Source organism: Sesamum indicum, linkage group LG9 (genome assembly GCF_026168435.1).
Source record: "Sesamum indicum cultivar Baizhima isolate 11 linkage group LG9, ASM2616843v1, whole genome shotgun sequence".
Lineage (NCBI taxonomy): Eukaryota > Viridiplantae > Streptophyta > Magnoliopsida > Lamiales > Pedaliaceae > Sesamum > Sesamum indicum.
Window position 1 is genome coordinate 16,320,945 of NC_142665.1, and position 25,394 is coordinate 16,346,338.

Sequence of the window (25,394 nt, forward strand, 5' to 3'; positions counted from 1 at the left end):
CTTTTAAAATAGAGCCAGCAAAAGAGTCATATGTAACAATACATAAATAGAGATTTCTTTTTCTTTCTGCTTTAAAAATGGTAAGTGATCCCTTCATAATTTTCATGATCCCTTTTCCCCCATCTCCTCTCAAGCCCTTCTTCCTCTAGGACAGAGCATGAGATTAAGTTATGAACTAAATCAGGGACATGCCTTACATTTTTAAGGGTTAATTTAGAGTCATTTTCAAAGGTTAAGCAGACATCTCCTAATCCATGGACATCACATAATTTTTTATTTGCCAAAGAGACAGATCCTAATCTTTCAAGTTTATAATTCATCAAAATTTCTTTGTAAGGAGTCATATGAAATGCGCACCAGAGTCAATAAGCCATTCAAATATATTTAAGGAATTTGTTACAGAATTAATATCAGCAATGATGTAAACTTCATCAGATGTTTCCTCAATTATGTTGGCAGAATCCTTTTGAAAATTTTTCTTAGGCTTCTTTCAGTTTTTAATAAAACGACCTCTGTTTCCACAATTATAGCATCTAAAGTCTTTTTTAGAATTTTTTTTTTCTTCACCCCCTTTATCTTCATAATATTTAGACCTAGATGAGCTTCTTCCTCTGCTTCTACTTCTACTCTTACCGTGTTTTCTAAACTTATAATTAGAGTTCCTGTTGTTAGTTCTTCCTCTAACATAATTAACTTCATTATGGCTTTGACTAGGTTGATTTGTTTTTAAATCTATTTCTTTACTTTTAAGACCATTGATTACAGGTTAAAGATTGACATTATCCCTACCATACTTAATAGCATCTTTTACATCTCCATAAGATTCTGGTATAGCATTTAGCAATACAATGGGTGAATATTCATCTATATTTTTATCTCCTGTTAACTTTATATCTTGAATTAACTTGGTAAAATCATCAAGATTTTCTTTAATGTTTTTAGATAAATCAAGTTTATATCTAAAGAACTTTTCAAGCAAAAACAGTTTACTGGGAAGAGAGGCTTCAATATAGAGTTCTTCAAGTTTTTTTCAAAGTTCTTCAGCAGTATTTTGTTTTCCTACTTTTCTTATCACAGAGTCAGACAAATTCATAATAATAGAGGAGTATGCATACTCATCGTTTTCAAGCCTTTTTTTCATCAGAAATATTTTCAGCATATTTTTCATAAATGGCTTTAAACACTTTTTGTTGTATCAAAATTTCTTTCATTTTTTTTTTTGCCATATAGAAAAATTAGACTTATCATCAAATGGTTGCAAATTATATCCAACCATTTTAAACAGAGTAACCAACAAGAATAAACCCAAAACAAAGAATAGCAGAATAATCACACAGCAAAAAACAATAACTTGGAGCCTTATCTACCCCTCAAGCCAGATACCCGACGGCTTCAGGAGCTCGGCCAAGTAAGGACAGTAGCAAGGTTATGATCTAGGGCAAGGGGATAACAGTAAGAGCTACAGAACAAAAGAGATAAGGATAGGAACAATATTACCATATAAGTGGCGAAGGGATCAGAGACTTAACCCAAGGCTCTAATACCATTATTGGGTATAGATCGGTTACCAAGCTCCAGGAATGATACAGAAAGAATCAAAGAATTATAATTTTTCTACGGGTTGAAAAAACCCTTATACAAATTAATTACAAACTTTACAAATATAAAGAATAATACTAAACTTAAACCTAAAAACTGCAGGATTAAAGATAAAGAATGCATATAATATAAAACTGTAAAATAGGCTTAGATAGCCTCGATCCAAAGGCCAACAACCTAGAATATCACGGTTGCTAAATCATAGAGCCACCAAGGCAAGCCACAAAAGTTTTAAACCACTGAACCACCAAGGTATGCCACAAAGGCTTTTACTCACAGCGCTACAAAGGCTATCAGATTAACCTTGTGCCTTCAAGTATAGAACATGAAGAACAGGTTAGTGAAGTAGATAGAGGGAGAAGAGGGTTTTTACTTTTTTGCTTCCATTATCCCCCAAATCATTTCCTCACCAGCCATTAAAGAGGTTGGCCATTAAATGGGCAAAGGCAAACATTAGAGAAAGAATCGATGGTGGGAAAACCAGAGGTAAAGCGGGAGAACCCAAAGGGTCAAAGAGAGAATGAAAGAAACAGACGGCGCTTGGGGAATTAGGGTTAGGGTTATGAGAGAGAGAGAGAGAAAGAGAGAGAGAGAGAGAGAGAGAGAGAGAGCAGTATTTAAAAAGGTCAGCAAACAGGGCAAACTTGGTGGGTTAGGTAACCGGGTCAGGTGGCCGATTTAAGGGTTTGGGCCCTATGATTTATTTAGCCGTCTAGGAGATATTTTGGGCCCAGGCCAATTTGGTTCGAGCCATTATACAGTAAAACCTCTATAAATTTATAATCTTGGGACCATGAAATTTTATTAATTTAGAGAGATATTAATTTATCGATAAATTAATATTTTATTAATTAAAAGAGAGACTTTTTAAATTCAGCAAATTTAGTACATATGTATTGAAAATAAATGAATTCATATATGTTTCATTGATTATATTCATGCATCAATCAATTCTTTGTAACTAATTAAATATATTCATGTATAATATCAATTCATTGTATACAATTAACTATTATATTCATAGACGCATGTATCAATTCATTGTAATTACTTAAATATACATATTTACATTAATTCGTTGCACTTAAATAACTATTATAGCCAATTAAATAAATTCATGCATGATGAATGAAAAATATACTATATAAATCTCAATATGAAATAAAATAATTCATAACACCCAACCATGTCTTCTCATCTAAAAGGCATCACAAAATCATCCATGAATGATCAAATGTGTAAAGCATTACAGACTTCATATTTTAGCAAATTACAATAATATTTATAATTATAATATTTATGAATTATTAATTTAGAGTTTTAATGGGACCTAATATCTATAAAGGAATTTTTCGAAAAATTATTATCTTATTATCTTATCGAATTTGATGATTTTTTATAAAAGGCCCAAGTCCGGACCAAAAGATTTTATTATTTTAAGAAATTTATTAATTTATAGAGTATTAATTTATAAAGATTTTACTGTATTTTACGATAATTTTTAAACTTACATTGATAAATTAAATATAAGAAAAGTTGATATGTGCACCACAAATGAGGCAACACAGTCACACTAACGACACCAAAAAAATGATATTTTTTCTGAGAAAAGAGAGAATTTAGAGCACCGAATGTATGATAAAATTTCTCAGTCAAACCCACTAAACCGAAGACCTTATAAACTCAATCAACCTATTCAAATTTGTGTAGGAAGTTCCTCCTTCACTGATAGACTTCTTTGCCAATTCCGCCATATGCAGAGCCCTCTCCAAGAACTCATCCCTCCTCACCTCCATTATATCCCTAACCGTCTTCTCAACAATCACCCTGTCACAACTATCCTTCATGTCCAATCCCACTTTCCAGACCTCGCTAACGAACCGGCTATTTATTGTCTGATCGGCAAAATAAGGCCAGCAGATCATCGGCATTCCTGCTGCAATACCTTCGAGAGTCGAATTCCATCCGCTGTGCGTGAAAAATGCACCCACCGACGGATGGGCCAAGACCTCATTTTGCGGCACCCATCCCACCAAATACCCTCTTTCTTTCGTGGCTTCCTCCAACTCCGCCGGAATTGGATTGTCTTTATTGTCTCCTACGATGGAATCCGGCCTCATGACCCACAGGAACTTGTGCCCACTGTTCACCAGTCCATACCAAAACTCCAACAGCTCGTCCCTTGTTAACAGCGTGACACTTCCAAAGCTCACATACAACACAGATTTGGGCGGCTGGGAGTCGAGCCAGGACATAGAGCTGCGATCTTCCTCATAGAAGCTGCTTGAAGGCAGCGATGATTCTTCACTCTTTTGGGACTCTAATCGGGCCTTTAGATGAGTGTGTAGAGGACCAATTGAATACAAATTGGGAATTGGTTTACGGATTTGATCAAGAATTGGGCCTTCCAGATCTTCAAATGAATTGAGAATGAGTCCCCTGGAGAGAGCTGTTCGTCTAGTCTCCCTTATGATGGTCTGAAATCCAGGGTCATTAACATCGTTTACTCGGCAAAACGCTGGAAGATCGCGTCGCCGAAGATAGCCCTCCATTCCCGGCACACTTGTTACCATTAAGTCCAATTCTTCTTTCTTCCAGTATTCGTGTTTGCCCTCATCTTTACCTACTCAATCAGATATAGAAAGGGCTATGAACTTGAACAAAACAATAAAGAGAAGAACCAGTGGGAATAGGAAAAATTACCTTTCAGGGGGGCCTCTCCAGCTTCGATGACGTCTTTGAAACAGAAATTAGCCCAGAAGGAGCAAGCTCCGACGGTCCTGAAATAAATGAAGGGAATCCCCATTTCTTCAGCCACCGGAACAGCAAAACTCAACACCCCATCCATGATGAGGCAGGTGACGCGCCGCCTAGCTCCGCCATCGCTCAGGGCATCAGTGGTCTCCATCAGTTTGCGGAACTCAGCTCCACCTACTTTCAAAAGGCTCATGACAATCTCCATGGTCCGCTCGCCGACACGGGGATGGTCTTCCGGGAGGCCGTCGGGGATGGTGGCAACGCGGAAACCAGGGTAGCGGGAGAAGCGGGACTCGATGTTGGCATGGCGGCGGAGGCGGCCATGGGTGTACTCGGAGAGGAGCATGGTGACATGGAGGTTGGAGAGGCAGAAGAGCTCCGCCAGCTTCAGCATGGAGTTGATGTGACCCTGCATCGGTAAAGGGAAGATGAGGACGTGCGGCGGCAGTTCAGTGTTTGTGCCCATCTCCAACACCTCCGGCCGTTTCTCAAATTGAAAAATCTAATACTCCGGCGGATACTGGCGGCGGGAACTTGTCAAGGAAGAATGTTGGATGACAGTGGAAATGGGGAATGGTCGTTGATTAATACTGAGGATTTGCAGAGAGGACGAATGTGTGGCTGACGGCTCTGCAACTGAGCTTTTCCTGGTGCACATGGGCATTTTTAAATTACTAATTTGGACAAGCTCGTGTAAAGCAAGAGCGAGGGGCCTTGATAATGTGAGGTCTATATATCGAAATGAGGAAAGAGTTAACGTGAGGAAAAATAAGTAACAAGATACACTAGGAAAAAAAATGATCACTCGGCAAAATTATTTTAATAATGCCAAAAAAAATTACAAAATTGGTGTTGTTTTGAGGGTAGTAGAGATATAGGCAGCATTGCCAACTTTTTAAAAAAATAAAAATAAAAATTTATGGCACCACAACATCATATCATGGTGCCAATTTGGATAAAAAGAAAAAAAGAATTGACAAATTCGCGATCAAAGAACGCAATTCTAAGTGAAAAAAATCGATCAAAAAGCAGCCTACTGATGTAGGCTGCTTTTGCTGCAGCACTGCTACCTGTAACAGTTGTGCTACCGCACCTTTTTTTGTGGCACTATTGGTAGTTATAGTGGTGCCTCAACCCAATAATTTTTTTTTGGTATTGAACAGCACCGTGATTTTTTATTGCGGTTTTTTTGCCTATAAACTTCGGACTTCATTCTCGTTGAGTTTGTGTTTCAGTAATAACACACTCAAGGCATCTCTGTTTACATTCCTTGTGCCCCTAATAAATGCATTATTCTCCAGTTGCTCCAAGTTGAATATTTATGATTAAAAAGGTTTATAGTAAGTTATTTAATAAAATTTTCTATTATTTGTTCATTTGAATATTCTTATTATAATAATATTGAAAATTTTAATTTTGATGTGTATTTTATTTTGTTGTGAAGATATGATAGAGCAAAACACTGTTGATATTGTTATATATTTTGGAGGTCAACATATTAATACAAATGGTTCTGTAAGTTATGATCGTTCTTCGTTCGAATTTATGCAAATTTCTCGTAGTACTAGATTTGTTGAATTAGAATAATTTTGTTTGAAGAACTTGTATTTGATAGGAATGATTTTAAGTTACATATATTTTTTTAAATATATAACATTTAACTTGGACAAAGGAGGGAGACGGTATTGACAATTAAGAAGGATCGGGATATGCAACTTTTTTGAACCCGATGAATAAGTATGCGTTTATTGATACTTTTGTCGAAGTAGAGGTCCGGTTACAGTTTTTCAAATAAAATTTTCAACACTAAGTGTATGTTTAAGCCTGAAAGACACATGCAATGATTGCACGGTATAAGTTGCCAACTATTTTATTTCATATTTTAATTTCAAAAATCTTAAATCTTGTGGGGGATTGTTGGAAATAAGCTTTAAATTTTTCTACATTGTCAAATTATTTCTAACATTTTATTTGATGTTAATGTGCCAGTTTAATTTGATACTTATTTGAGATTTATGGCCCCATTATTATAATAATTTAATTGTGATTTTATAAGGTTTAATAAGTATTTGACAGTTATATTTTATATATTTATGTGACCTATTTATAATTAGATTTATTATAATATTATGAGTTTTAATTAGACCACTTAATATTTTATAACGGTCAAATTTTTACAACTATTTAAAGAGCCATTAGATTTTATATAGCTTATGAGTTGAGAAATATTTTATACTCCCACGAGTATTTCTAGAGTTTTTGCAACGTGACTGTGGATTAGTTTCTAGTCTCCTCGTGGTCGTGCACATGGGATGACATACTACTGAGAGCTAATGGGGTTTTATCTTGGAGTCATGGTTAACCGTTAAAACCTGCACATGAGGAGGCAATCATGGCTTTAGGTCAGCGACAAGTGTCGTGACTCTCCATCAGTGGAGCTTTTCTAATTTCTAATTTTATTTCGTTCATTTCCATATTATATGTAACTGTGATAACTTATATAATGATATTTTATATATAAAATTATTCTGAAATATGATTATAAACACAAATCACACTGTTTTCACAACAAATATAATATTATATCTTTAAGTTGAGATTCCTATGATCACTGGAACCAAAAGTGAACAGGATGTGAATTATGAGATCAAAAATGATATTTTTCTCGAAGTTAAATTAATAAATAAATAAATAAAATTAAATACTAAAAAAACAGAGAAAAAGGGGGATATACGAAAAAGGTGCTCTTCTTGTGAAGGAAAAAATCCAAGCTGCTCCTTGTGGAAAATAAAACAGGCACAAAACTTTCTAAATTAAAAAAAATAAATAAAAAAATACCTTAATATTTTGAAGAAGCATCATTTAACCCCCTTCCACCTTGTTCCTCCAGACGGGCAATTTTCGATTGTGCTTCATGTTTTCAATTGTATATTATATTTTACCTAATTTTAAGAATAGAAATATAAAGCTAATACTTGGCTTTGTTTTCTCTCCCCAACAAGCAAAAGAATAAGTGATAAGGATCTTATTGCCAAAATACAGAAAGAAAATCTTTTATTAAGGGCAAGATGGACATTTCATCAGAAGTTGTAGAGGAGGTCGTTGGTCACTTCGGGTCATGGAGCTAGCAGCCGGGTCAAGTTGTTCGGATCCAACCCATATACTAAACCAGACAGGTGGAACCGCAAGACAATGCTTAGTCAATGCATGGATGGTCTGGAAAATGACACGTGTCAGGTAGTGGGACCCGTATAAGTCCTACAAATACCCCATGCTATACTGAGAGGAGGTAATTTCACAACTACTAACTTAAGTCGCATATTGAGATCGTATTATTTTCATTCGATCACCACTTAATTTAAGCATCGGAGTGTCGTCGTCGGGAATGAACTCGACTAGCTTAACTTTCTTGTTTTATCCTCAAGCCTTATCTCAGATCTGAGAAAGTGACGTGGCTTAGATCGCGGTCGTTGATCAAGGTTGTGTAGAATCGAACCGAATCAATAAGGTATACTGACACTGGGAAAAAACAAAATTAAGTACTAATTGAATATTTGAGCTCATATAGTTAGTAAATGAGCGTCAATTAACAATATCACATCAAAATATAAAAATCATTTTCAAATTATACAAGTGAAGAACACAGCAACACGGAGAGGGGTCAGATGCTTCTTTTCAGAAACCAGACAAGTCCTCACAAAAATTCCTCAGCTTCAACTCTCAAGTCACATATGTTTCATCTCATTCCATTCAATCAAGTCAAGGTAGTGTTTGGTTGTAATAATAATTTTTTTCATCCAAATAAATAAATAAATTTAATTATATTTAAATCTCATTTGAAAATATTTAACTACACTTTTTCTCAAATAAATTTTGAAATTACACTTACACTCTTTATGAAAATTCTCGATTTAAATATGAACCCTTTCTAGGCAGGGGTGAAGCCAACCCGTGTCAAGCCCTAAAGGCCGATAGGGCTCGATTCTCAAATTTTATATATTAAATTAACCCCTCCCCCCCAAACCAAAAAAAATTCCTATTTTCTATAATTTTTACTAATTATAGTACTATTATATATAGCATTTAATTTGCAATTATTATTGTACAAATTTATTCCTCATTAAAGAGAAATAGAATACTAGTAACAAAATATAAGTAATAATTTTAAAATTAACGCTAAAGAAATATATTAAGTGACAATAATTTTAATTTTATCATTACATAATTATTGTGTATGAAGTTATTACTATAAATAATTAGTGATACATCTATATTGACAACTAAATAACAATAAAATATAATGACAAATTAATCGTTATTGTTACTAAGTCATCGTTATATATGTATTTAATTGTCTATAGTAACAATGCTAAGTACTATTTTTTGTTACTAATTTTTACTAATAACAAATGAGTTCTAAAAGATTATAATCACTATAGAAATTATAAAATTTATAATTGAGACAGAATAAAAATTATTATAACTAAATATATATATATATAGCTAGTGACAGTATGAAAATTGTCATTCACTTTTTTATGTCATCAAATTTATCTTATCATCATTTTTTTTGACGTTTGACGAATTTAAAAGTAACTAATTAAATTATGATAAGGTTAAACTGTTTTTCTAGCTCCGCCATTGCCGTTAGGATTTGAATAGAAATACTAACGTAAGTAAAAAATTACATAATTTTTTAATCTTACCCCTCATTTAACAATCATATACATTTTTGCAATGTATAACATCATTATATTTTTTCTTCATAAGTATAAAATTATTACATAAAAATATTAAATGGGGGTAAAATATGAAATTTATGCAGTTTTTATTTTTAATCTCAATATTTTTCATTCAAATCCTAACAAACAATAAATTTTCGGAAGGGTATAAGTATAATCTCAAAATTCAGAAAAAAGTGAAAATTTTACATTTTCAAATAAGATTTAAACACAATTGAATATGCAAACAAATTTTACTATTGTCAATATATATATATATATCAAATCATTTATAATCATTATATTTTGTTTCTTACGTAAAACATCTTATAAATAAAATAATCTATAATCATTAAACTTTTTGTTTAGTGTTGACTATTGAGTCTCCCTACTTGTGAACTTGTGCCAATTATTATTTTACTTTATTATATTGTCCTCATTCTATCCTCCACTATATATATAGGAAAAAATACAAGCAATTCCCTTGTAATATCGCAAATGAACAAATTACTTCCTTATGTAAAAATAAATAGCGATTTACCTCCCTATATTTTTTAAAATACAACAATTTACCTCCCTATAATTTTTAAAATAAAGCAATTTACTTCCCTATATAAGGAGGTAAATTGCTTAATTTTAAAAAATATAAGAAAATAAATTGCTATACTTTTTACATAAGGGAGCAACGTGATTATTTTCAATATCATAGGGAGTAAATTGCTATTCACCCTGTATATATATATATATATATTATATGTTAACATCAATTCTGCACTCACCATTCATATATTTTCCCAAGACAATCTCACACCCCCACAATAAAACAAAACAAATACATCAACAGTGGATTTTGAACTGTAATTTGACTGAGAAAATATGCTGAAGATAATGTCAAAATATTCTACACCGTTTATAAAATATTGATCCCATCTTTTCCACATAAAATGTTTAAAATGTATCATATGGGCATTTGCAATCGTTTAAGAAAAACATTTATAACTTAATTCTTGAAAATATTTTTTTTTTTGAATAAATAGACGTTCTTGAAAATAAGTTGAAACGAGTGTTTCAATTTGTAACTAATTTTTAATTATAGATGATTTAAATTAAGTTGTTTAAGTCAAAAATTATAAATAATTATGTGCCAAGCATTTATAATTTATTGGCAAATTATAAATATTAAACTATTTTATCAAACATTCAAACTTCAATATATTTTTTTTACTTTTTATTTTTATTTTTAAATCGTTGTAATTTTCTATTAATGGCTACTATTTAATATATTTCTACTGTATGTAAAAATATAAGTTACTGTAAATTTGTATTTTCAATTCTATTTGTCTTTCAAGCATTTGTTTTCTTGTGAAGAAAAGTACAGAAAGAGTTGAACACAAGCAACATTTGGGTGGCGGCTAGTCGGTATTAATATAATAAACAGATAATAAATCATATATATGATTGGTGGGAAATTATTAAAAGGATAAAAATATCTCCTTAGGACCCAAAAATTTCAAAATAGGATTAAGATCCGCATCCTTTTCTATTAGATCGAGTTGTACTCGAATTAATACGATTCACAAATTGGTACTACATTCGTTGTATTAGGACATTAGGAGGGGGAATATTTCGACATGTTGGTTCATACAAGTTTTGATATATGATCCTTAAAAATACTTCTAACGACCTAGGATTAAGTCACTCTAACTCTTTGATCTCGTACTAAAATTGACTTAAGTATCAGAACATCAGAGGTTGAGACCTCCCTATGCATCACGATGGTTCAGGTAAATCAGGGTTCCAACTTGGTGCTGCTCCAACGGGGCAAGTTTGGGTCCAATTAAATGTGTTTTAGGATGGATTCGAGGTTAATATTTGTAAATATGTCGAGGTCTAGGAGCGGGTCCAAAGTGGGTTTGGGGCAAAGACCCAAACCTAAACATAGTTAATATAAATAAATAATTTTTTTTCTAAATTTTGGAAATTTGAGTTTCCAATTTTCTTATTCACCTATTTTACATATATTAAAAATTATGATTTAAAATATAATATAATAATATTTATGTTTGAATAATTAATTATTTGTATATCTTTTATACACTATAATAACTATTGAGTGGTTATGACAATTAGATTCAAAATCATATGAATTGATCCATTAGCAAGAATTAACTCTCCCAACTTTTTTATAATTCATATGAATAATGTCACATAATTTGATTTAAGAAATATTTATTATTCTTCAAATTAAAAATGTAATTTGTTAGAAAATAAATTTTTTAAAGTTTGAGGAGGTTAAAATATAATTATATTATTTTATAGGTGTTCAAATATAATTAATCCCGACATATAACACAAGTAACATGTTCCTGAATTTATTTCGTTGTTGACTCACCAAACTTGAAATAAGCTTTCAATATTGACTCATTTTCCTGGAAAAGGTGTATAAATGCCTAATTTTTAATAATTACTTTTGGGATTAAGTTTTCAATTATATTTTGATAAAAAAATTATAATTTTTAATTTTATTGTAATTATTATTCATCTAATTACCTTAACATATTAATGGGCAAGCAATACTCAAATTTGAACCTATTATAATAGCAAATTCGAATTCGAACCAAATATTTTTGTATTAGACCCAAAACTTGCGCATAACCGTTGAAATAAGTATGTTGGACTTAGGTAGAGTCTAGATCCTAAAATACTCGTGGGAATAGATATAAAGTACGGGTAAAATTTAATACTATAAAATGCATATTATTCAATTAACTTAAAATCATTGAATTTATAAACTTTTGGTAAATCAATCGAATGGATTTACTTTTTTTTCTTTTAAGGTGAAAGGAATGAACTATTATTATTTGAAATAAATCGATTATAATTATTCATGTCGAATATCCAGATCTAACAAATACAAATACAACATTCGTATCCTGAAGCATGATCAAGTATCATCACAGTAGAAAAATAATACCTATTATGTAGTAGAGCAACATTCCACGCGTTGGTGGGATTCGAACTCATGACCTCTTAGATCATGGGGCCTCAGCTTCGCTACTGAGTTAGACCTCATTGACGACTAGATTTACTCACCATCTAAAAAATTGCTTATATTTTTTTTATATATTATTAATTTTTTTTACGTATTGATACTTTGAAAAAAATTGCCAGAGTTTTTTTTCTTTGTTTTCGTAGTGACAAGTTCAAATTAAATTTCTATTAAATGAATTTAAATGTACTGTGATTGTTTAAAAAATTAAAAAATACATAAATACAACTCTCCTCGCCCGATAGCATGAGATACAGCTCGTGAATCTATTCCAAAGAAGCCCCCCACCATGAAGGCACTCTGAAATAAATGTAATGTGATAATTTTGTATTTTTTAGTATTACATTAATTTAAGTAATATATTTTTAAAATAATAATAATTTTTAAAAATAATTAAATTAATTGTGCACACACATGTGGGTGTACCACATATACTCGTATATATTAAATGAGAGCACTTATTTCGTATCTCCCCTTTTTTGATCTGTTTTTTTTTAAATATTTAATTTAATTTTTTTATTTATTTATCTAACCTCCTACGCCGCAATATATTTGGCTAGTTATTTCATTTTTTTTGTCACAACTTTCTTATAATCTAATATTAACTTATTATTTGTGTATTCTTTATTAAATAATACTTTTCAAATCATATTAAATAATTATGCACGCACATAGAGTGTGCCATATTACTAATTTAAAGTCAAAATTATTATTTATATTTCAATGATGGGTAATTTGCACATGCTGAAAAATTTCAAATGTTTTTAATTTATGGATCGCAAGTTTATAAAATATTTTTAATTAATTATGTTAGTAACATTATTACGAAAAAATTGAGAATTGCTTTATTCATTTTAATTAATTATTTTAATAGCATGTTCTAGTGATTATGATGTAAACTAAAATTTGAGAATAATTATTTTTTTAAAGCATATTATGAAAAGTGTAAAAAACAAAATTAATGGATAAGATTCAAATTGGATTCAATTTTTTTCGGTATAATATAAATAAGATTCAATGTGTATTATAAGGATAAGGGACGAATACATTTACTCAACTACGGATTCTTATTGGGTATGAATTTGGGTAGTTCCGAAATTTAATTATAATTTATATTTTTATAATTAATTTTAAAATCAAGAATTCAAACGCTATTATTATATTTTTAAAAATTATATTTAATTATTCTACAAAGACCTAAGTTAAATTATTTTTCTTGGAATTTTTTATTTTTTTTTGGTGAGAGAGAGAGAGACTCCCAACCCATGTCCCTTTGACTCATTTACTATACTCTTCATTCACATTTTAATTAAATATTGAAGTTGATTGATTATTTCTATTAATTAAAAAATTGGGGGGGGGGGGGGGGGGAATATGAATATGCACATGTGACTCAAATCCCTTCACTCATTTCTGCATTTATGCATAAGAAAATATCCTGTTTTAGTATATGCATTAAATATGAACACCACTACTCCCCAAATCTTTTGAAAAAATCAGATTAATAATTCTTATTAATTGCTGCCTGCCTGCATCCCTCTTTCCTCATTCATTTGTACGTGTTATCGTTGTTTCTGTCTAGTAAATAAATTTATTTTGTGATTGAATTTATTAATATTAGTAAAAAAATTTTAAATATATTATTATATTTACCTTCGATTGATTTATTATTAACTGATTATAGGTCAAAAAAATCTTTTTCTAACCAACTGTCCTTATAAATTTTCACATGCTTATGTACGTGAGGTGGTATGTTTTCACTCTTATAATTGTAGTTTGGTAAAAAGATATTTGTTTGGCTTACAATGAGTAAGTAATAAATTAATCAGGGTAGATATAGATTTTTATTCATTTTGTTTGCTAATATCAGTAAAGTCGATAAATTTTGACTAACAGAAAGGTCTATTTGTTAAATAAAAACAAATGTTATGGGTGATAAATATAATTTTTCAAGTCACAGAAAATTTAGGTATAATTACACCAAACCACAACGAAAGATAGTATAATTATTACAAAAAAATAATACAAAAAATAATTTACATATATACAAACCGTAAAATATGGATCTAAAATCCTGTGTTCGACGTTGTCAGGGTAATTTTTTCCTTGGAGGTTTCGACAAAAGAGGATTCTTTTTCGAGTAAATGGTTTAGTGAATAGGTCTAATGACTTACATGACCGGTTGTGGTCCGGAGATGAATTCAGGAAACTCTAGCTCAAATTCGAGTCGGTCGAATTTGAACTAAATACATGACAGTAAAATATATTTGTCGTGTGATTGATGTACAATTTAAGAAAAGTGACAAATCGAACAAGAAGTTTTTGATGAATTCTAACTTTTTAAGTCTCGGTTGAGTTCAAGGACAGAGCATGGATTTTCTCTAAATCCACCCGCGATAATATTTCAAATATTACTTTATTTAAAATTTCTAATTTTTATACTGCTCTTGATAAGTGATCTCTATAATTATTCTCTTAATTCGCATAATATATAGAATTAAAATACGCTCAAATATATTTATTTTTTTGTAAAAATATCCATCATTTTTTATTAATAATTTTTTATTTATACATATTTAAAAGTAAAGTGATCTATCATTCACTTTATATGTTCGAATGTATCCCACTAATTTATCTAATTTCTTCCGCCCCCACCCCACTTTCACTCTCTCTCCCTCTCTCTCTCTCTCCCTCTCTCTCTCTCTCTATATATATATGTATATACACACATATATAAGGGATAATTATATTTTCATCCCCTCATATTTGGTGTAATTATACTTAATTAAATCTTTTATAATTTGAAAAATTACATTTAGTACCCATGAGATTTGCTTTCATTTAACAAGTAAGTCCCTCGTTAGTTAAAATTCAATAAATTTGCTTATATTAAGAAAAAAAATTATCTAAATTTACCCCAATGGGCTTATTACTGATTTATTGCAGGTCAAATAATTTTTTTTATGATCAAATTATCCTCATATGTCTTCACGCATTAATGCATACACGAAGGTATTTTTTCACTATTATAAAAATAGTTTAATTCGAAAAAAATTATATGATCTGCTATAAGTCAGTAATAAGTCTATCAAGGGTGAATATCAATTTTCATTTATTTTTTTATTATATCAATAAATTTAGTAAATTTTGATTAATAAAGGAATTTATCTATTAGACAAAAACAACCTTAATCCAAAATATAATTTTCTAAACTATAAGCATATATGTTTAATTATATCAAATTTTAATGGTGGAAAATGTGATTATTCCTATATATAATTTCCCTCTGAGCATAATCCAAATATCTGCGAGAAAAATGGTCGCTGAGGCCCCACACAGCCCACCACCAAAATTTCCTTTGCCTCTTGTTTTCTGAGAGAGCGCAAGTGCTTTGGTATTGTAATAATTGCAGTTGGACACAGAGAGAGAAAGAGAGAGTGGCGGTCTCACACACTAGCACGCAGAACACGCATTTACAGCGAGTCATAGTCAAAAAGCCATTAACCAAAAGAGCATTTTCAGAAGCTTCTTTTCGTGTTCCAGATTTGCTCCAAAGTATCCTACACTTCATACTTCAAAGGACAACAAGACCCGTTTCTGATCCTTTCACTTGGGTACTTCTCTAACTGCATATTCGGCTATTTTCCTTTTAAATGTTGAAGCTTTTCAAGAATTTTCGTGAGAGATGGATAAGTTGTGGACACCCGTGTATTCTTCTTCTTGAAATTTTGTTGGGGTATTCAAGATTTGTGCTTGAGAAGAGATTTTCTCTCTGTGTGTGATTATAATTGGGTGAAGTGAAGGTTGTTGGTGCTTGTATAGTTGATTTTACTGATTTTGATGGGGTGGAGAATTAACATTGTTCTTTACTTTTCGTTTTTTGGTATAAAGATTTGTGCCTTTATGTGAGAGAGTTAATTCTTGGATTTCTGCATTAAGTGTAAAGGGGAAAGATATGAGGGAACTTGAGGTTGTGTTGGATTAATAAAGTTTGTTCATTTATATCACTCTGAAATGGTTGGAAGTGGATTTTTGATTTATGGCTATGGAGGATTTTAATTGTTGGGTTTTCTAGTTTGTGCTATGTTGTATGTGGTTTATTTATTCCAGGGTTGTTGAGGTGCCATGAATGTTTACTATTGTCTTTTATAACTATTTATTGTATTCTTAACTGTTGAGTACTTTGCTCTTTCTTAATGCAAACACTGAATAGATGCCTGGATGACCTTAAAAAATTCTGGGGTATTGCTATATTTTGAGCGTGATGAATATCGATGTCTGTATGCCATAATTACAACTTGTCGATGTTGTGTCTTTCCGAAAATGGGTACTTTTCATATGTGAATTATCATAAACATGGTTATTTACCAGAAAATTGGCTTTGTGAAATTATTTAATTGGATCCTCTAAAAAATGAGAAATTGTTTAACTGGATGATGTTAAGCTTCCTTGAGAAAGATTTCCGATGCCATAGAACTAATCATATTTATGGATTAAGCCATTGAGAGCTAGCTGGTTGCAGAAGTGTTCTTGCTGCCTTTTCAATTGCTGCAGCTTGCCCTCTCTGAAATTTTATAATCAAATCATCCTGACATAACTTTAGCACTTTGCACTACTAGTTTTGTACAATGCCTCTGGGTAAAAGCTAGCATCCTCCTTTCATACACATTGATTATATCAATTAACTTCTATATGTTCTTTCTGACTACTCGTCAAAATTTGCCTCACATGGGCATTAAAAGTGTTGAATGTTAACTTGTCAATGGTATGTTTAACAGTGTTGCCACTATCTGGGTGATTGTCCACATAGACTAGGCGAATGCTATTTCTCAGGAGCAGCTTAAAAGCAGGTTGGAACATGCTATGTATAATTTGATGTGATATTCTTGGAGATGGACCTGCTTATTGGAGTGTTAGTTTTGGGTTGTTTATATTCTTTCGTCTCTCCTGATGCACAAGGTACTATCCTTATAGCATTTCTGAATCATCTTACCAATGTATCATGTAAGTTATCATGTAATCATCCCGAATATTCTCATTGTGGATAATAATATCTTTAAAGAATGCTGAATATTGATTTTTTAATTCTCGCTGCATATACAAAAGCTTATTACGAGCCATTCATTCTTATTATGTTACAAGCATGCCTATGTAGGCTGGTGTGCACCTATGTAGCATTATTTTTGGTTTCACAAGGTACAAGACTTGCTTCTACATGCAAATTATTTAGATAAGGATAAAGGAAAAGAACTAATAGATCAAATGGATTCAGAAATTTGACTAAATTTCTTCATTTGATGAATAATTGTACTTGGCATGCTTTTATTTCAGGTTACTCTTAAATGAAGAGTATCTACTTTAACAAATGATAGAAAAGTGAAGCAGAGTGATAAGATATCTTAATAAGTGGGAATTGAGTGATGATGGTCGGCTATACTTGACAGGATTGAAACTAATGAATTCAGTCTCAAATAAGAGTCTGTTTCTTGTCTCGGAATAAAAGAGATTGACAGGCCCTCTCTTCCACTAGCCTCAGGAACAGTCCAAAAGATCATTGTCCAACTTAAATGAACCTCTTTGAACCACTGTGATTGGAATATCAAGTGTTCATATACCCATATAGCATCTATCTAAAGCATGCTATGCAAAAGTGTGAATGATACATTTTTTGGTTTTTTAACAATTTACTTCATTTACAAAATCCTTTTAACCATACCAAAAATGAAAAGAACTTTTGCAACTTAACCCATGTGGACATCTGAAAGGGCATTTTTGCAAGGAGTCATCTCAAATGTCTACTTCAACTTTTTCAAGGCATTTGAGATGGCAGCTTGCTAAACAGCATTTCATTGTAAATCTTAGTCTAACTTGAGTTATTGTCTGTTGATAAAAGAGGCTTGTGCCATAGTGCACCACGTTTCTTGCCCGGTGTGTTACAATCATCATGAAGTTAAACATTGTAGATTGGATTTGGCAATAAGTTACATAAAATGGCCTCTATTCACTGTGTTCTTTTCATCAGTTATGTGTATAATCATCTGCATATTAGTTGAATGTGATCATTACTCAAGGGAATAACTTATATTTTTGGGAACTCTCCAGGAGATGCTTTGTATGCTTTGAAGATTTCACTTAATGCTTCCAGCAATCAGCTTACAGATTGGAATCAGAATCAAGTTAACCCATGCACTTGGTCCAAAGTTATATGTGATGGTAACAACGTAACGACAGTGTAAGAAAACTTTGATGATTTATCTCTAAAAGTTGTTACTGCGTAATCGTTTTCTTAAATGTGATTACGTGTTGCATATATATAGTTTTGGGTCATATTGTCCGCTAGCTTTTTCTTTGTCTTGTGAATTTCATATTTATTGCTAGTAAGACATCTCATATGATTATGTTTCAACCAGGACATTGTCTAATATGGGATTTTCTGGAACCTTGTCACCAAGAATAGGGATTTTGAAGATGCTCACAACACTGTAAGTATTGAGAACTTGCAGCTGAAAGTTGATTGATTGTGCTATTGTTGATGTCAGTATATGTCAATTTGCTGGGCTCAGTATATTTGAATTTATTGACTATCTTAATTTATCTTTCATGCAAACATTGAGAGTTTGATTTATTGTTTTATACTCATTCATTCAGGAGTCCTGATGATTGTACACATTGTAATTTTGCTTTGCATTGGTATTTTCACTTTGCATTCTAGTTTAAATTTGACAGAGGTATTGCAAGTTTGTGCCGAATGTACTTTGATGATAAAACAGCTGAAAATTTTCTAGAAAGGATCTGAGCCACCTGTATCTCAAGTAGAGGAATTACAGAAATTGTGCGTTCTTTTTGGAAAGTGAGAAAAGAAAAAATTATAAACTGTTGCTACAATTACTTTATGTTCCCACTGAACCTTGTTTTTCACTAAATTTGATACTGAGGAGTCGTGACATAAATGTTTTCGCCCCAGCTAGTTATGCTTTAGGTTCTCCAAGAGACCAAAGGTTCTTTACTGCATTCAGTTGTATGAATTGAAATTCTGAGATTCATAACTATCTTTTCTTAACATCTTATGGGGTCTGTGATGGGCAACATTTTAAAACCCTGACCAATTACTAAGTCGTGGTCTAGCCCGTTGGATTGGCTTAAGAAAACCAGTTGACCCAAAATGTTCTTTGTGTGTATATATTTGTATGTGTGTGTGTGTACATATTCTAGAAATCAATAGTTACTCATTTTTATGCTAAAGGTTTTATATTCTACGGCCAAATCTTTGTGCATCATCTTTATCCCAACTTTGATGTCCAAATTTTCAAATTTTCAAGAATACATAACAAATTGAAAACAACTCTGTAAAAGAAATATGGCAATATATTGTCTTCGAGCATTCTTATAATTGGATAAGACTTGGAGCAGGTTCCCGCTTAAACCGGTTGGACAGGTCGGTCCGGTCCGGTTATCAAAATATTTACTTGTGGTGTATGACTTTGACTGGACTCATGAGATCGCACCTGTACTCAATGGATACTTGTATGAAAACTTGTAAGAATTAGGATAAATAAATTATTTGCTTTAGAAAATGATGCTGGTGCTGGACCAATGTTGAATTGTTCATCTAATTTTCTTGATGCTTAACTTCTCATTTCTGGGAGTTTGGTAAGGAACTTGTGAATTGATGTTTTCCTTGTTCACCCAGGCATGAGAAACTGTTTGATAAGAATCTTTATTCTTTAATGCAGCCAGTTACAAGGGAACGGCATCACTGGTAAGATACCTGAAGAGTTTGGAAATTTAACAAGCTTGACGATGTTGGATCTGGAAAATAATCGTTTAACTGGAGAGATACCGTCTTCCCTCGGCAATCTTAAGCGGCTCACATTCTTGTAAGCATGCTTAAATACTTCATTGACTTCCTTATCTTTTTGTTTATGGTGTCAGAAGTAAGATGCTCCTTCACATGGGCAGGATTTTAAGTCAAAACAATCTCTCTGGACAAATTCCTGACTCACTTTCAAGTCTCCCGAACTTGGTGAACATGTAAGTAACTTCTCTTGTCGTATACTGCAGCTCATCATGGCAAATTTGGTGACTTTAAGTTTAAATGGATTCGGCTGTGTCTTAACCTTCATTTGTTTTTTTTACTTGGCATTGATGAATCTTCTTTTTCCCAGACAACTTGCTTCTAACAGTCTGAGTGGCCAAGTACCCGAGCATTTATTCAAAATTTCCAAGTACAAGTACGGACTCATTCTCATTCTATCTTTGTGTTCCTGCATATGAGCCATTTGTTTTTGTGCAAACTCTTTTGTGTGCATGAGTTGGTAAACATTACCACATTACCTTTGGGCTGATTTATGTTTATTTGAGTTATCTATAAAGATTACCTCATAGATTGAGCTTAAGTTCTTTCAGTTTTACAGGGAATCAATTGAATTGTGGCATCAATTCTGCGCACAGTTGTGTGTCCGAAAATGGAGGTATAAGCATTGTACACTGATCATGTCAATTTGTGCTGTGTCTCTTGACAAGATTTAAACTGACATTGTTAGTTATTAATCATATTTGGATTTTAAATATTATTAGAAAGTTTTTGAATATTAGCAAATAATAATATGGTAAATAGAATTTATTGTATTTAGTGTTGATCATAAGTGATTTGTGATGATGACATCTAGTTAGCTTGGTGAGATAAGTGATTTTAAAAACTAAATTATCTTAAAAAACATATTAACATGTTTATGTGCATATTATTCTCTTCAAATTGTTAATGATGAATCTAAAGTTACCAATATACTTTGCTGGCAATTATAAAGATACATAATTATGCCTAAAACATACATAAAATGTATTAATGAGAAGAATTATCTGCTAAAGAAAAAATGACAAGTAGGGTCAAGAAATTATTCAAAAACAAAGTATAAATGTCAAGCAAATACATACACATATATATATACATGTAACATATCTTGTGTTTATGTAAATATATTGTATATAAATGTATGAAGTAAAGATGAAAATCAAAAAGTATGACTTCTGATATTGAAAAACTACAATATAAATTTGAGCACAAAAATTTCAAACCATAATTGTACTTAAAAAAGATTTGTATAATTCATTTACGTACATGAAGTATAAAAATATTCCTATAACATATCTATGAAAATATATAACAATAATAATGATATTTATTGGTATTGATTCATATTCTTGGTCCCAATAATTAATTAGCGTTTATTTTATTGAATTATGTTTAACGCTAATCTTCACAAACTTTATATTTTTAACACATGCAATGTGATACGTGCATACATTTTACTAGTATCTTTAGAAGTTAGCTGGAAGATAATAAGTGATTCTATCCTGGCAGGTGGTTCGAGTAAATCAAAGACTGGCATGATAGTTGGGATTGTTGGGGCACTCTTAGTTATCTTTCTTCTTGGAGGTTTACTCCTGTTATTTCTGTGGAAGGGCAGGCATAAAGGCTACAGACGTGAAGTTTTCGTCGATGTTGCAGGTTTGTTCCGATTATTGCACTTCATGACAATTTGTGGATTTTGAATTCATTACATCTATGGAAGGGTTTCCAGTTTTTGCTGCTATCTACATTCTGTGCTAGCTTGTCATGCACACAGCATATTTAACTAGCTATGCATGTCCTTTTTACTACTGTCTTCCTAAGATTTCTGAATATCAGTTTGCATCGTCCACATTGTACAGTTTATCGAAACTGAGACTTCAAATTGAAGATATCCTAGTTCTGATACTTCATTATTGAAACGTAAACTGAAATTGCTCAGGTGAAGTTGACCGGAGAATTGAATTTGGTCAATTAAAGAGATTTGCGTGGCGAGAATTGCAGCTTGCTACGGACAATTTCAGTGAGAAAAATGTACTTGGACAGGGGGGTTTTGGAAAAGTTTATAAAGGAGTGCTTGCAGATAACACAAAGGTTGCTGTCAAACGTTTGACTGATTTTGAGAGTCCTGGTGGAGATACAGCATTCCAGCGTGAAGTAGAGATGATAAGTGTCGCTGTTCACAGAAATCTTTTGCGGCTTATTGGCTTTTGCACCACACCAACAGAACGCCTTTTGGTTTATCCTTTTATGCAAAACTTGAGTGTTGCCTCTCGTCTGCGAGGTATTACATTATTGGCATCTCGCTTGTTAGTCTGTGTTCATTCATTGCCACTATTTGGTGTATTTATTTCTGGGATAATTAAAATGACTTTGCAAGAGTTAAGTGTACTTACAAACTATATCCCTCCACATTTTGAAGTTCCAAAAACCTTCCCTGTAAATTTTCGCATTGAGAAAACATTGTTGACAAAAACTTACAGCTTCCTCCCTTTTGGGATTAGATATAAAATAATTACATCCCTATGTTTTTAAGTCTCGAGCACTAGTTTCCCATCAAATTTCCATACATTACTGCATGTTCAAATGGTATAGTTGTATCTAATGATATAAACTTGGAAAGGAGGTTTTGGTAATTTCAAAACGGAGGTTTTGATAATTTCATAAAAGGAAAGGTACAGTCAGTAACTATATTAATTATCTAGGTGAGGTCACTGTAAGTAACCCTTTATTTTAACATGACTTGCCGTTTTCTCTTTGAAGTTGATGACACACTTGAGACTATACATAGAGAAGATAGTTTGTATTGAGACAACTGAACTTTTCATTCATGCGATTTTAATGTGGATATTACAATCTTTTCATTTATTTTGGATATCTAAACAGAACTTAAACCTGGGGAGCCTGTTTTGGATTGGCCTACGAGAAAACGTGTGGCACTGGGCACAGCACGTGGACTAGAGTACCTTCATGAACATTGTAATCCTAAAATCATTCACAGGGATGTTAAAGCTGCAAATGTCTTGCTGGATGAAGATTTTGAAGCTGTTGTCGGTGATTTCGGCTTAGCGAAGTTGGTCGATGTCAGAAAAACTAATGTAACAACTCAAGTTCGCGGAACAATGGGTCACATAGCTCCCGAATACTTGTCCACTGGAAAATCATCAGAAAAGACGGATGTTTTTGGATATGGCATCATGCTTTTGGAGCTTGTAACTGGCCAACGAGCTATAGACTTTTCCCGCTTGGAAGAAGAAGATGATGTTTTGCTGCTTGATCACGTAAGATATCATTTGAGTGTATAATTAAGTAGTTAATCTTTCCAAGTCGGTTGTAAGTCCGACATGTAATGATCCCATTTAATTCACCTTCAAGGTCAAGAAACTGCAAAGGGAGAAAAAACTCGACGCCATTGTGGACCGGAACCTGAACCGAAACTACAATATTCATGAAGTGGAGATGATGATTCAGGTTGCACTACTCTGTACGCAATCATCACCTGAAGATCGTCCGGCAATGTCAGAGGTCGTCCGAATGCTGGAAGGAGAAGGACTCGCAGAGAGGTGGGAAGAGTGGCAGCATGTCGAAGTCACACGGAGGCAAGAATACGAAAGGTTACAGAGAAGATTTGATTGGGGAGAGGACTCGATTTACAACCAGGATGCCATCGAGTTGTCTGGAGGACGATAAGGTAAAAACCTGTAATATAACAAAGGTGCCAGAATTTCTTGCAGCAGGTATTCTGGTTAATGAAACATAGATTTGTTCAATAGTACTCTATTCTTGCTTCTGTTAGCTGAATTCTTCTTGTTGCCACCCTTATCTCCTCTTAATATCATTATTTTGTATAATTGTGTCTGAAATTTCGTTGAAGGTGAGACTGGTCGTCTTTTAAGCATCCGAAGGTTTGCCATGTGTAGTTTTGTTTTGAAATGGCTGAAAGTTCTGACCTGTATGTACTGGAACTTGTTCATTTGCCTTATCTGTGATCATGAATTCAGGTGGGCTTCTATCATACACTTCTTGTCCAGGATATGTGTGTGCATGCGTGCGTGGGCTGGAATTTTGTTTGAATCGGTTTCTAGTGAACTTGGATCAATTGACTGCTTGTAGACAAACCCTTTGTGACGAACCTGTGTTCTTTTTTTGATTTTTTGGTTACAAAAAGTTTGGGTGGTTCCGGCTCTGATCATGTTCGGGCATTTTTGGGGTTATAAGTTGCTTATAGAGGTATTTATAGATTACTTTCAAGGTAGCTCTTCATCGGCAGATGGAATTGAATTCACAACCATCTTATTGGAATCGATCCGTCTCACCAGCCAAGCCATCAAGAATCGACACAAAATTGTGTTCTGTCTATGAGTATGTGTATTTTGTCTTTTGATGTTTATCTGGTAACAACTCGGATAATATTTATTCAGGGGGAAAATTGCAATTTTAGTCCTGTATTTTAGCAGGGTAGCATTTTTCAGTCGTGCACGAATTGATTTTCACAATTTACTCCTCTACTTTTATTTTTTTTTGGCAGTTTTAGTCATTTTTCGGTTAATTTGATCGAAAAATTTTATGTGTATTGCATATGATCTAATTAAATTATTATTTTAGTCCTGAAAATTAATTCTTGTAGGATTAAAAATGCTATTCCCTTAGATTATAGGACTGAAATAGCAATTCAATTGGATTATGCAATTCTTCGATCAAATTGGTCAGAAAAGAACTATAATTGTCAAAATTTTAAAGTGATTGGGTTAAATTGATAAATTTAACTTGTGCAGAATTAAAAATGTAATTTCTTAAATTACAGGATTGAAATTACATTTTTCCCTTATTCGGGTGATTGTTGAGGAAAGTGAGATGAGAGAGCAATTGTTCAACAAGACTGCATCTTTGTTCCTGACCACATAACCATCAGATCCAACCAAAAGTGCACTTTATAACAAAGTCTGGGTGGAAACAACTAAACTTACCTTAGAGACATCTGAGTAATTAGTAAATAAGGATAAATTGTACTAAAATTCTCTGTGAAAATATAAAATTATATTTTCTTTCAAAAGCTTTTGAAATTGTGTTTTTGTATTTCTTTTGAAAATTCTCTATTCACAATTATATCCCTATTGTTAGGGTTTGGAAGAGAAACCTCAATAAAAATATAAATAAACTTCTAATTTTATACATCATTTAACATCTTGTATAAATTATTAATAATATGGTTAGGTATTTTATTTTTAAACGGCTATTTTTTATCCAATGATAATAGTTCAAAAATAATATTTTATTATAATTTCTTATCAAGACTTTATATATGTTTTGTTCATCCTGTGTATAACTAGAGTATTTTTGTCAATAAATTTATGGAATGTTGTATGAGGGGTAAAGTTTAACGTAATTGTATACGAAAACTTCTCGAAGAGGAATGCAA

General features: G+C 32.3%; 2 protein-coding genes across 4 annotated transcripts; one reads left to right on the forward strand and one right to left on the reverse strand.

Moving 5' to 3' along the window:
• Positions 1-3,173: 3,173 nt before the first annotated feature.
• Positions 3,174-5,043, reverse strand: LOC105178300 (7-deoxyloganetic acid glucosyl transferase). Its single transcript, XM_011101758.3, has 2 exons — positions 4,303-5,043; positions 3,174-4,222 (listed from the first exon to the last, which is right to left on the reverse strand). The coding sequence occupies exons 1-2, from the start codon at positions 4,820-4,822 to the stop codon at positions 3,261-3,263; spliced, it is 1,482 nt and encodes a 493-aa protein (XP_011100060.2). The 5' UTR covers positions 4,823-5,043; the 3' UTR covers positions 3,174-3,260.
• Positions 5,044-15,510: 10,467 nt separating this feature from the next.
• Positions 15,511-24,008, forward strand: LOC105178299 (leucine-rich repeat transmembrane protein kinase family protein). Of its 3 annotated transcripts, none has more exons than XM_011101754.3 (12): positions 15,511-15,740; positions 16,905-17,085; positions 18,229-18,358; positions 18,537-18,608; positions 19,860-20,003; positions 20,086-20,157; positions 20,292-20,357; positions 20,533-20,597; positions 21,488-21,634; positions 21,918-22,259; positions 22,862-23,256; positions 23,351-24,008. In XM_011101754.3, exons 2-12 carry the CDS (start codon positions 17,019-17,021, stop codon positions 23,663-23,665), a joined length of 1,815 nt encoding a protein of 604 aa, XP_011100056.1. In that variant the 5' UTR covers positions 15,511-15,740; positions 16,905-17,018; the 3' UTR covers positions 23,666-24,008. The 3 variants fall into 3 exon arrangements, with proteins under 3 accessions (XP_011100056.1, XP_011100059.1, XP_011100058.1); XM_011101757.3 differs by having other exon boundaries at positions 15,737-15,862; XM_011101756.3 differs by lacking the exon at positions 15,511-15,740 and adding an exon at positions 15,747-15,929.
• Positions 24,009-25,394: the final 1,386 nt, after the last annotated feature.